Source organism: Palaemon carinicauda, chromosome 19 (genome assembly GCF_036898095.1).
Source record: "Palaemon carinicauda isolate YSFRI2023 chromosome 19, ASM3689809v2, whole genome shotgun sequence".
NCBI lineage: Eukaryota > Metazoa > Arthropoda > Malacostraca > Decapoda > Palaemonidae > Palaemon > Palaemon carinicauda.
The window spans coordinates 70,790,629-70,804,111 of NC_090743.1; the positions used below are offsets into that span (position 1 = coordinate 70,790,629).

The 13,483-nt window shown below is 48.7% G+C and overlaps 1 protein-coding gene across 1 annotated transcript in view; it reads left to right on the forward strand.

The window, feature by feature from the left end:
• The window catches only part of LOC137658667 (protein IMPACT-B-like), a 61,110-nt gene that overhangs the window by 18,967 nt on the left and 28,660 nt on the right, over positions 1-13,483 (forward strand). Inside the window, exons 2-3 of the mRNA XM_068393612.1 lie at positions 788-904; positions 1,322-1,437. Coding sequence (XP_068249713.1) covers positions 788-904; positions 1,322-1,437 — 233 coding nt within the window. The remainder of the gene's footprint in view (positions 1-787; positions 905-1,321; positions 1,438-13,483) is intronic.

Genomic DNA, 13,483 nt, shown 5'->3' on the forward strand with positions numbered 1-13,483 from the left:
GCTCAAAATTTAGCGAGGTGTCAGGGTTTCTCCGTTACGTGCAGAGCATGTAGGGGAAAACCCCGGGTCAAATACCACCCAGTTGGTTAGGACTTTCACCCTCATAATTCGTGAATAATTCCTATAAATTGCTAAAGAGTTTGTATTTAGTGTTAAAACAAATGACATATTTGAAAGTAATTTAAAACCTAGAGCTATTTATAAAAATTGGCCCACCATCACCTGTTCCCTGGTAAGTCCTGCCTGTAATAAAAAGTGACTAGACAACACAGGTGTGTGAGCGGGGTAGCCAGCTTACCCCCCCCCCCCCCTGCCAAGTAGCAGTTGAGTAGTTACACCTCGCTAAAAGTATTACAGCTAGTCTTTCAACTACGCTGAAAGTATAAGCCCTATAAATAGCTCCAGATTTGTACTGTTAGAAAAAATAAATTACTTTGAAATTTGTCTTTTTGTATCATATTTTGTCATGAGAATTATGGAACCACAGTATGGTCAAGTTATTGTGCAAATTTTATTCTTTGTTTGGTTTAGTCCTTTGACAGGTTGATGGTATCGGAGGATCAGTATTTCTATGCTGTCTTGATAGATTAGATGCTTAAATGCCAGAAATAAAATTGAGAGCCTCTGAACTTGACGGACAAGAGTAGGGTACGTGTGGTTTGATAGCATTTCGCAATTTTTAAGATTGAAATAAGTATAACTAGCCCATGTTAGGAACCAATTATTTTTCTTGGTAGTTTCAGGTTTTATCACGATGTAAGTATTGCTCTATCATCTTTGGTTTTAGGTTGATGAAGTTGAGGCACTCTCATCCATTTATGGTAATGACTTCCATACGGAAAGTGCAGAACACAGGACTTACAGTGTGGAGATTGAAGAAGGAGATCTGACATCACTCTTGCAAGTAAGCCAAGATTTTCTTTCATGATGAGAAGTTTCAGAAAACAAAAGTACATAACCAAGTTTGGTACTGAAATCCAAGAATTTGAGATTCTAGTTTAACATATTTTTCCCTAAGCTTATCCAGTAACCAAGCCCATTCAAAACATCTTCATTTTAATTCACACTGGAGATTTGAAAATACCTGGAAATGTTTTGTGATTTGGACCAGTTCCTTTTTAACAATTACCGTATATTATGTTTAAAAGAAAATTATAATACCACATAGTATTGTTTATGTAAAGTCACTTAATAAGCAACATGTCACATAATTTACGTAAATTTAATTTAGAAAGAAGTATGGTTGTGTTTTGTGTACGAGGAATCGCCACTACTACATATACTAGGAATACTGAAGGTGAATAATTATCTTTTTGTTCAGGTAACGATGCCACCGGACTACCCAGGAGAGGCCCCACCTATTTACATGTTGAGTGCACCTTGGTTGAAGGGATACAAAAGACAAGAACTCTGTGGATACTTGGAGGAAATCTATGCGTAAGATAGTGCTCCTTAATTTTCATTTGTTCTGACCCGGTATACTGTACTTTCACAAACCACATCTATAGGAGAGTCCTGGGATCATCCCAGTCCCAACCAGAAAGAATTTGGATAGGCTTCCCCCCAAATTTCCATCCCTCCCGCTATCAGGAATGACCGAAGGTTAACTCGGGCCTTGACCTGGCTCAGGAACCCCATTACAGTCCTGGCCGCCTTTGTATTCGGTCTTCTCTCGTTTCGTTCTGACCAGATTTTCTTGCCAGTGTCCTTTCGTGTGTTGTGTCCCTCGTTTTCCTGTGTGTATGTGGTGGTTGTGCGTTACCATTCAGCATGGAAAGTGAGTGTGTTCAGCGTCGGTGTCCAGATGCGGAAGAGAAATCTTGTGGTTCCTTTCTTTCTCATGTCTATCTCCTCAACCAGTTTGAGTCGCACTCGTCCTGTACCTTCTCCTTCTTCGTCAGGTGCTTCTGGTGAGCGCCTTGTATCGGGGATTGCTCCTTCAGCAGGGACTTCGGCGGTTGCTTCGGGGATCTCTGTCAAAAATATCGTCCAGACAATTTGGGCTCAGCTTGGCTCCTGGGGCCTTCCTTGGCAGAGATTTGGTCGGGGATGGGGGTTTCCATGTGTTTCGTCTCCAAGACAGCCGTAAAGCCATAGCTCCCCACGAAAGAATCTGCTTACGAAATTTTCATGCTGCGAAACGAAATGCGGATATTTTTATGACTCACATTGTGAAAATGGTTTCATGATAATAAAAGAGATTTACCATACAGGCCGAGAATAAAATAGTCACCCATTAAAAATGTGAAGAAAATGGGTTACTTACACAATAGAAAATGTATCTATATAGTAGGAGTAACTATGAGAGTACAGTACATATGGTACTGTATATGTACAGTATTGTACTGTATAAATGTGCCTCGTCCAAACCACCAGCCTCGCTGCCTATGTCCTCTCCATCAGAAAATGTGGTCATCCCGTCCCTGCTGACTTGCTATTGCCCCACAAGGCTTACTTAGACCGTGCGCCATCGCCGCTCCTTGCCATCTCACCGAGGGACCACGTGGCCACTCCAGGCCCCTCAGGACCTTCGCCGTTTTGTGACGGCTTTCCGAGTTGTTCCCCAGAAAGGAAGCTGGGCTCTTGGTCAGGTGCCCCTCTCATCCCTTTCCAATCTCCCTAGAGGTACATCCAGCCTCTCTGGCCTTCTACCAACAGAGCATCGCCTTGCAGTGGATCGAGAGTCTCGTTCGCTGTCGAGAGGTAAGAGGGGCTCAGCCAAGCCACCCCGTGTTCCCTGTCTGGGAGAGGCTTCACCGCCTCGGAGGGAGGAGACAGTTCAGCGGGGCAAGAAGATGGAATGTTTCAGGTCCTGTCCCCTCACTCGAGATCATCTAACCATTCCGCTGCAGTCGTCGTTATCGTAGCAGGAATAGAGGTTGCTGGAGTGGTGTGTCACCTCGCAGACTTCCTTCTTTCTGGGAGCGGCAGAGCCCTGTAGTTGAGAAACTCCTTTCTGCCTCCCTTCACATTCCATTCGCGCCGCCTGGAACTCCGCGGTTGGCGCTGTTCTGACCCAACCCTCCTGGCCCAGGGAATTCTCCAGCGGACGCTGCTCGCCGATCGGGTTCCGCTCCGCCCTCCTCACTGCCACGAGAAGTTTTTGTCTCGTGTAGAGCCCAGCGTTTACGGAGACGACTCGGAAGGGTGTCCCTCCGGACCAGTGGAAGACCATACGTTCTTGGAGGAGGCTTTTGTCTTCAAGAGGATCATCGTCTTGATCCGCCAGTGCATATCATGGATGGTGCACCAGTAGAAACTAGATGGCCCCTGACCCTGCCCATGTCGTAAACCACCTCACATGCCTCACCAGCCTAGATGGGGCCATTGCGGGCCCAAGAAAATAATTCTGGTTGCACAGCTCGGGCAAACTTCTTTCGTCACCAGTGACTAGTCAGAGGCAGTTTCTACAAACCGGAAGACAGGATGTTGAGTGGAGGGCTGAACTTCTTATTACAGGAGGCCATGCCAATGGAAGCACGGCCTGGTCGGCTGTCCACGCTGCCTTGTGGCTGGATATATGGATGGCGGCAGTGTCCTCGTTTGCCCTGGAGCACATGCCCTCTGATCCTGTGAGGGAACAGTTCCGAGAACTTGTGCTGTCGGGAGGTAGAGTGGTAAAATTCCTGACGGCCCAGGTTCTCACCCAGTGGGCCATCCTGCTTTTTCATAGGAAGAGAACACTGTGCTGTCCCAGCTGCCCAAAATGATACCTTCCAGGGAGGCTCGGCTCCTCAGGAACTCGTCGGTCACAGGGGAGTCCCTCTTTCCGGAACACTTGGTTGAAGAGACCCTGGAGAGAAGTGACACAAGGCCAGTCAAGACCCGGTGCTCCACAGGGCCTCTTCTGGGAATCAGTCTTCCCATTGCCCCAGGGATTCTCGCCCAAGACCTGCTCCCTGGACCATTGTCGAACGGATGGTACACAGTTACATGGACCTCCTTTGTGAGCTCCGCTGCTCCCTCCTCCACCCGCCTGAGACCCATCGCCAACTGCTTCCCCCATAACGGTTGCTTGCCTAGGAAGAAGTAGGACCGGAGGCACCCCTTCCCTTCAGACTCCGCGGATAGGGAGATGCCTCTCGTCACATACCATAACAGCCTCTCTATTAAGCCTTAGGATCCATTTGGAGGAGGGCCCTGGAAGTGGAAGTAGAGGAAATGTTACAGAAAGGTGCCATCCAGAGGATGGACGACGGCTCACCGGGTTTTTTCACCTGCCTTTTCCTTGTGGAGAAGGCTACCGTCTGTTGGAGACCAGTCATAGACCTGTCCACTCTCAACAGGTTCGTGTTCAAGACTCCCTTGAAGATGGAGACCCCCAGGATATTCCTGGCAGCCATCAGGGAAGGGGACTACATGCTGTCCCTGGACCTGAAGGATGCATATTTCCAGATCCCGTAACACCTGTTCAGCAAGAAGTTCCTCCAGTTCTAATGGGGGAGGGATGTCCTCCAGTTTCGGACCCTATGCTTTAGGTTGTCCATGGTCCCCAGAAGCTCATCAAAGTCCTTGCCATGGTCTCGCAGGGGGCCCACAGGAAGGGCATCAGACTCCTGCGGTACCTGGACGATTTGTTGTTACTTTCCTCCTCAAGGGAGGTCTTGTTGAAGCAGAGGGACAAAGTTTTGGTGTTTTGCAAGGAACTGGGAATTGTGATCAACTGGAAGAAGTCTTTAGTGACAAAGACGGTGTACATGCGAATAGAAATTTGTACAAAGGTAACCAGGGTGTTCCCAGCAGAGGAGAGGCTCGACAGGCTGCATGTAGTCGCCCACCCGTTCCTTCTAGGAGCCCTGGCATCCCTCGTGCAGTGGCAGTTCCTGGTGTAACACTTGATGTCTCTGGAGAAATTGGTACCTCAGGGCAAGATCAAGCTGTGGCCGGTCCAGTGGGATGTCCGCAACAGGACTGTTCCTAACGGCAGGGAGAGTGGGGAAGTCCTCTGGAGCTCCTGCTTTTTATGCATGTTTCCAAGGATGGGTGGGGACTCACCTACTTGAGCAGTCCCTGTCAGGGACTTGACCCCGAGAAGGGTCTGGACATCGAGTTGGAACTTACAGCGGTCCAAAAAGCACTTCAGGTCATGGGAAGGGCAGTAGCCCTAATGTTCAACAATGCCACAGTGATGGCTTACATGAAGAAACAGGAGTGCCTCAGGTCATGGTCTCTCTGCAGGCTGACGGAGGAAATCCTGGAGTAGGTAGCTGTCCAGGTGACAGGTTATTTGAGGGTTTTATTGCCGACCATTACATAGCAAAATGGGTGAGTTTGGTAGGTCGTGTGAACAGAAGAATATCAAGCCCATGAAGGCACCGATCCCTCAGTTAGCCGATTTCTTACCACACCTCAGGATACACATAAGCCTCTCTATCACAGTGAAGGGGTTCCGAGCGGCCTTGTGACAAGTATTCCTGCTGAAATGGATCAACTTGAGCTTCTCAAAACAATTCTCCATGCTCCTGAAGAGCTTCGAGCAGCCATGTCCCCCTCAGCCCTTTTGAGTTCCGGAGTGTGACGTGCCCAGATAGTTGGACGCCTTGAAGAAGGCTCCGTTTGAACTCTTCAAAGACATCCTAGACAGGGTACTGACTTTGAAGACAGTCTTCTTTCTCGCCTTGGCCTCTACCAAAAGGGTCAGCGAGATTCACGGCCTGTTCCATGAAGTGTGCCACATGAGTGGTTGGAAAGAGCTAACCTTCTGATTTGTTCCCTTCTTTGTGGCAAAAACCCAGAATCCCATGGTAGCAGACCCCAGGTTAGGCGAGTTCTCAATCACCGCCATCTCGAAATCCAGAGATGCCAAGGACCTTCTCCTCTGTCCAGTTAGGGCTGTGAGAAAATACCTGGATCGGACAACGAGACTACAACTTACCATCAAAAGTCTCCTCGATTCCATGGAGAAGGTTAAGAAGCCAGTCTTGAAGAACACAATCTCGTTTTGGCTACGGGAAACGACGAGGAGGGCCTATCAATCGGCAGGTACCGCCCCACCAGGATCAACAAAGCCCCACAAGATCAGGGGTATCAGAACTTCCTTGGCATTCTCCGGGAATATGGCAGTCGGTCAGGTCTTGTGGGCGGGAGTGTGGAAGAGACAGTCCACATTTACGTCTACCTTTCTCAAGGACTACATGGTCCCTTGATGCATTCAAGATTAGCTGGGTTGTGGTTGCACAGCTACGGATCTAATCGGGGTTGAGTACGATCATACCCCATGTTGAATGGTATAGTGTGGTTGAGTATTCCTACCCTATCCCCTCTCCCCACTTTATGAGTGAGTTCTGAGTGTCAGACGAAGGACCAACCAGCATGGGTAAGTGCAATCCTTATTGTTGACCTCCCTGGATTGAGTTCGGTCATGTCTTTTTGTTTGAGGTTTTTGGTTGAGTACGTATCCAGATGGCCTCTTTCCACTCACCCGCGGTCTCTCTTTGTTGCCTGTGTCATCTTGCCCCCTAAAAATGAGTCTCCAATAGATGTGGTTCGTGGAAGTAAACAGCATCAAAATACATGACAAATTCTTAGTAATTTGTATTTTTCCTATCTATGTTTACCACGAACCACATCATTTTACTGTCCGCCCTACCTTCCCTGTGATATCCCACAAATTGGGGTTTAGGGGTGTTTCGGGAGGACTGTAATTGGGTTCCTGGGCCAGGTCAAGGCCCGAGTTGACCTCCGGTCATTCCTGACGGCGGGAGGGGAGGGAATTTGGGGGTATCCGGATTTTTATCTGGTCGAAACTGGGATGATCCCAGGACTATTATAGATGTGGTTCATGATAAGTATAGCTAGAAAAAATAGAAATTACCAAGAATTTGTCATATTTTGTAGTAAATTAGTGAAATGAACTAGCTATCAGTTATCATCACCAAAAAGGTTCTTATATATAATTTTACTTTTAGGGATTAGGTGTGAAATATGATCTCAACACTTTTCTGTCCTGTATTCTGTCTTTTTATCTTTTTAAACTCTTCAGTTTAGGTCTTCATATGTCCCCCTTTTCCTTGAATTCTTGCTGTTTCTTCCAGGTCTTAGTACCAGTAATTACGTATGTGATTTTGAACCAATTTCTAACTCTTCTCATCCTCCCATGTCCACACTATTTCAATCTTTTAATTCTCAATCACATTTTCAATCTCTGGACTACATCTCTTCACCTAATTCTCCTTTGTTATATAATATCTTTGTAATCCAGATATGAATCTCAATATTTCGAAGTTACACATTTTCAAAATATTTTACATTTATTTTTTATTGCTGAACTTAGCTGTAAATAATTGATTTTATTCCGGGGAACTTTAAGTTGAACTCACGGGGCTGGTTAATCCATATTCCATTGTTATGGTGAGATTTTTTGGGAAGCAAGACATTCTGGCTTCCGGAGTTTAGGAGGTCTGGTGTGTTAATTATAAGTTGTTAGTTTAGTTTTTGTGTATGAACATTTTGGAGTTGGAAGGGCTGGTAATAGATGCAGGCTCTTTATATTGGACAATCTGATACCTATAGTGAATATATTGAATTAGTCACACCCTGGCATTTGTTGGAGTGGGATAGGTAATGTAGATAAAAGCTAATGGTATTGATCAGTGAAATGTTGATGTTCCTACTTGGTAAGACTACTCACCATCCTTACTTATTCGCTGCTGTTTTCACAAGGTTCATTTGGTGCTGTTTTCATGCCGTTGACTCGCCATCCTTAGAAAATCTTTAAACAACGGTGAGTTTATAAAATAAGATTTGCCTAAGCTGAAAGATTTACTCTTTTAGCAAATCTTCCCATGGCATTCTGAGGTCTACTATTGGCAGTGAGTTGGCTGTACTCTATAAAAACATTCCTTGTGAACGAACAATGTAAATTGCATCATTTACAAAAAGAATTGTATCTGTACAATATTACATGCAAAGAACTGTAGTGTTGTACAAGCGATCTCAATATAAGGAAGTATGTTGAAGGTTACAGTATGTTGAAAGTACTTACTAAAGAAAATTAGACATTACAGGAGTACACTTATCAGTTATGGCACAGTTACAATTTTTGGTAATAAAGTTTCCTAACTTACTTAAAAGAACTGATAAGAAACCATTACATTTTCCCCATTATACTCTAGCCTACGATAGAGTACATGGTTGTTATAAAGCTTTTTATAATTAACTTTCACTTTGATTGTGGATGCATATCTCTCTCTCTCTCTCTCTCTCTCTCTCTCTCTCTCTCTCTCTCTCTCTCTCTCTCTCTCTCTCTCTCTCTCTCTCTCTCTCTCCTCTCTCCTCTCTCTCTCTTCTCTCTCTCTCTGCCATAAAATACATACAAATTGTGTACTATAATAAACAGTAATCTTTACATGGTACAGTATATGGAATACGATAGAATTGGTATGCGGTTTATATCCATTTTCAAAAGTGGGCTAGGCTTAAAACGTCACAAAATTCTGTTAGCTGACTGGTAGTACAACAAAAAATATCTAGAAAATTATAACTTTCAAATTTAATTTTGCTTGATTAAAGCATTTGTTCCTATACAAATCTACAAACATTTTGTGCTTTGAAACTGGAACCTTCAGACATTAATGACAGGTGGTGAAGGGGCCCACCCACTCTCCTGATAAATATTCCTGACATATCTTCGAACAGCGGACAGTAATGCCCCGCTTTACATTGGCTCAACATACGTCAATTCAGGCTAAATACACCGCTCATTAAATATTCAGTGCTGAAGGGGACCATCCGCTATGGTGTATAATATAACTACTGGAAAAAATAAAAAATCAAGTTATTGTTTCTACGTATGCAGGAACATGTACATGCTCTCCAAAACTTTCAACCAAATATTTCTACAAATAATGAAGATAAAGCAGTCTTTGAATGATGACATCGTCCTAACTGCATCGTTTGCATGACCGAGTTTGACAGAATCATCTTTGCGTGTTTATTTTTCCATATATTCAGTGATATTTTCACCGTTTCGAAATTTTGTACGTCTGGCACAGATTGAGAGAGAGAGAGAGAGAGAGAGAGAGAGAGAGAGAGAGAGAGAGAGAGAGAGAGAGAACAGCTTCGCAGATACAGAAAATTTATTTTTGAAAACTACGGAGAACCGCATAATTCGAACAAGCATAATTCGGGACCTTCCTGTACTGTTCAAAATGAGAGCAGTGTAACTCAAATTTTGTTCCGTAACTGACATACAAACCACGCTATTTAATAGGGGGTTTATAACTTTCGGCGTAGCTCTAATGACGAGCCATTAGAATTTTAATGAGGGTTTACTACCCCACCGCTAGTTAGAGGGGGGGAGGGTAGCTTGCTACCCCCCACCCCCCTCACACACACCTGTGCTTGCGCTCTCTTTGCTCTCGGCTCGGGTGGTAGTCAGACGTGTCCGCTCTCACCCTCGCCTCTCTGACAGCCATTAATGTCTTTTTGCTTTCTCTCATACAGGTTTGAGTGTGAAGTTGGCCTCTGCGAACATGCGCAAATGTCCTAGATTACCTGACCGCCCTTGTGGTACATTTATGTCGGCGGTCGAGACGGACCCTCACACCCTTTGTCCTTACTTTAGGGGCCAACAGTGTGATAGTAGTAATAAGTGTGGTGAGTGTAGGGAGTGGTCTACCTCCCAGTGGAAGAGGTTTTCTCGGCGACGTAAGAAGAAGTCCAGGCGGGATATTTCTCCTTCGAAGATTTCTTTGAAAGGAGAAAATCCCAAGGACTCTTCTTCCGTTGCCCAAACCTCCTCCGAAGCTCCCACTCGATCGGCTTCTTTTGAGAGATCGGCGAGTGGTAGCGTAGACTGTGGTTCTGTTTCCCGATCTCGGGGTTCGAGAGATGCCGTTGCCTGCCCTAGCTAGGCAACTCCACCTCTTCCCCCGGGGGAGGATTTAAATGTTGATTTAAAGGTAACCAATTTATTCCAGCTTTGGTCTTCCTTGGGGCTCGAGGGTTCGCCCTCCAAGGAAGCTCTGATTGACATCATCCGATTGGGTGGCGCTGTCAAGCAATCGCCGACTTTGGCAGAGGTTGATCCTCCGTCTATTGTTGACGTTCTGGTGTCAGAGGTATCCAATGCGGTATCTCCTTATACCTCTGCATCTTCTCACCCCGTGGTAGCTGAAGGCTTAGTTTCTCCCGTTCCTGCTCAACCTACGAGGGAGAAACTAAGTCCAACAGTCTCTCCTGCCGGTGATTCTCCCTTTCGGGGGAGGTCACTCACAGAGACTCCTCTTCGGAGGACTGCTGAAGGTCAGCTTGCTGATCCAACGGCCCCCAGAGAGCGTATACGTCGCAAGGCTCGCCTTCCTCTTTGCCGGAGATGCCTTCCTTCACCTTATAAGTCGGTGAGGAGGCGCCTCTTCAGTTCATCATCGTCGTTATAATCCTCCGCAGAGGAGCCTCGTCATCGATCACCGACTGTTCCTGCTACGACCCTGGACCTCTCTGCGTATCGTTCGCGTTCCCCTTCGGTGGAAGGTCTTCCTTACAAAGGACTTGTCGACCTTCCACCCGACAGACCTGCTGACCTGCCGTCGCCGTTCCTGGCAGCTGATGCGCTGTATGCGCCAACTAAACCTGTCTTTAAAATTCAGGCACCGGTCCCTTCGGGGCAACAAGGGCGTACACGCCATCTTGTGCACACGTCCCCTACGCGCCATGCTAAGCATGCGCGCCAACGATCTCCTGACCTCATTGAGGCTCCTGAGATAGTGCGCCAGCGCTCACCTGTTGCTGCTGTTCCTGAGATAGCACGCCAGCGCTCACCTGCGCTCCAGCGCTCACCTGCGCTCCAGCGCTCACCTGCGCTCCAGCGCTCACCTGCTCGCCAGCGCTCACCTGCTCGCCAGCACGCCTTCAACCTACTGCGCGCCAGCGCTCTCCTACGCGCCAGCGCTCACCTGCGCGCCAGCGCTCACCTGCGCGCCAGCGCTCACCTGCGCGCCAGCGCTCACCTGCGCGCCAGCGCTCACCTGCGCGCCAATGATCTCCTGCGCACCCACGATTGTCGGATCTGGGTGCGGTAGGGAAGTCTAAGACTTCTCCTACTCGTCAGCGCTCGCCCACGCGGCAGCTCTCGCCAACTTTCTCCTGCGTGCCATCCTTCGCCAGTGCGCAATCGCGCGAGTTCATCTACACGCGCCCACGAGGATGGGCTGAGCGCCCACGCCCATCTCCTACAACAGCTACACACCGCCAGCCTGACGTGCGCCCACAAGAGGCGCGCCAACGAACGTAGTTTCCGGCTGCGTGCCCTCGCGCAAGAGATATCTCTCCTGCGCGCGTGCCCGACGACATCTTCTGGGGTGCACGATCTTTCGCCTGCACGCCCACTGGCCCTTCATCCTGATCCTGCGCGCCCACGCTTGCGCGAATGCACAATCAGCCTCCTGCGCACGCTTTTATGCGCCATCGCTCGCCCGCGCGTGTATCAGAAGTCTCCCACGCACGCGGCGCCATCAGTCTCCCACGCGTGTGCGCGTGCCAGCAGTCGCCCGTGCGTGACCCCGGCTATTCCCCATCCCGCAAGCGCCAGCGCGCTCCCCCGCGCAATCGTCGATACCCTCCTGCGTGCGAGGCTGCAGAACAACACAAGGCTAGGTCGCCATCGCCGCATTCCCCCACCCTCCCCCCTGCAAGCGCAGAACAGCGCGCTCGCCGGTAGGGGGGAAGGTTCCAGAAAGGTCCAGGGACATTTTTTCTTCTTTTTCTTTACAGGCAAACCCCCCTATGGAAGCTCCTCCCAGGGATCGGTCGATCCCTGTCCCTCCAGAGGGAGTGTCTAACAGCGCAGCCGTCAGCCAGCAGCCTTGGTTTGAGACACTAATCAGAGCGGTTACGCGGGTATGCAGGCTTTCAAGCCTGTTCTCTCTGAATTCGGCCACAAATCCTTGGCTGCGTCTACTCCCCTGAGGAGAAAAAGAGGAGTTTTGGACGCGGTTACTTCTCCGAGGACTAAGCTGTCTCCTCGTAAGCCTTCGAGGCAGGCCCCCCCCCCCCCCGACTTTTTATCCCTCCCTTTCGGACGAGGATTACCCGTCCTCAGGGGAGTCACGTGAGGTGAGACGTTCCAAAACAGTACAGAAATCCTCGTCAAGACTCAGAACGGAGCCAGCCAGTCACTCGGAGAACGTCCGCGAGTCTCCCCAAGAAGAGCCTTTGGGGACTGGAGACTTCGCTGCTAGTCCATCCGGAGGAGAGCTGCAGGAGTCAGAACATGCATTTTGGCAGGGTCTGACCCTTATGAGGACTCTCAATGGGTTTGCTGACCCAGAGATTTTTCCTTGAGAGGGCAAAGACACGATCTTGGACCGAGTATTTGGGACTCAAAAACCTTCTAAGGCCAGTGCGGCTCTGCCCTGGTCTCAGGGGGTTAAGAGTACCAGGGACAAGATCGCGGTCCAGCTCTATGAGTTAGCCTCCTCCAGCCGATCCAGTGCCGGCAACAAGCTTCTCCTACCTCCTCGGGTACAGCAGAGGAGGTACTTCGAGATCTTAGAGGAGCCTTGTTTAGCTCTTCCCCTTCACCATTCTTTGGAAGAGCTTACAAGGGGAGTCCCTCTTGAGAGACTCTCCAACCGGCAGGTCTCATTCTCGGTGACTGAGATCGTTAATCAGGAGAAGGTTGCGAAGTGTGCTATGCAGGCCACTTCGTGGCTGGATATCTGGTTAGGGACCTTAGGTATCCTGATACGTTCGGAGGATTTCTCCAAAGAACGTACCAGGAAAGCTATGGAGACCTTTTTACTCTCAGGCACTCGCACTATCGAGTTTCTGGCCCACCAAGACTCGAACTTGTGGGTGAACACCATCCTGAAACATCGGGATGCGGTGTCTGAGAGGTTCCATCAGAAGGTCCCTAGCACTGAGATAAGCAGGCTCAGACATTCTTCCGTGGAGGGAACGAACCTGTTTGAGCCTAAAGCGTGGAACATGCTGCCGAGAGGTGGAGGAAGTCCCACCAAGACTCCCTCCTACATAGGGCTTTGACATCCAAGCCTTATAAGCCTACAGCACCCCAGCAGCCCCGTCTTACCAAGACCACGAAACCGACAATGGCAGCGAAGACAGTGGTGTCTAAGCCCTTTCCTGTCAAGGACAGGAAAGTCAAGAAGTCCTCCAGGGGAGGGAAGAATCCTAGAGGGAGCAGCCGAGGCCGCAAACGCTAGGATTGGCAGTCCCTCTGCACGTCCACGAGTGGGGTGATGCCTACAAAGTTGCGCAGACAGGTGGCAGCAACTCGGGGCCGATTCCTGGATGATTTCCAAAATCAGTCAGGGATAGCGCGTCCCGTTCACAACATCTCTACCTCCCCTGACGACGAATCCAGTGTCATTGAGCTCCCTTGCCATGGGATCAGCAAGGGGGCAGGCGCTTCGGGCAGAAGTCCAAACCATGTTGAAGAGGTCCTCGACGGGTCCCCAGGCTTCTTCAGTCAACTCCTTCTTATAAAGAAGGCGTCTGGAGGCTGGAGACCAGTCATCGATCT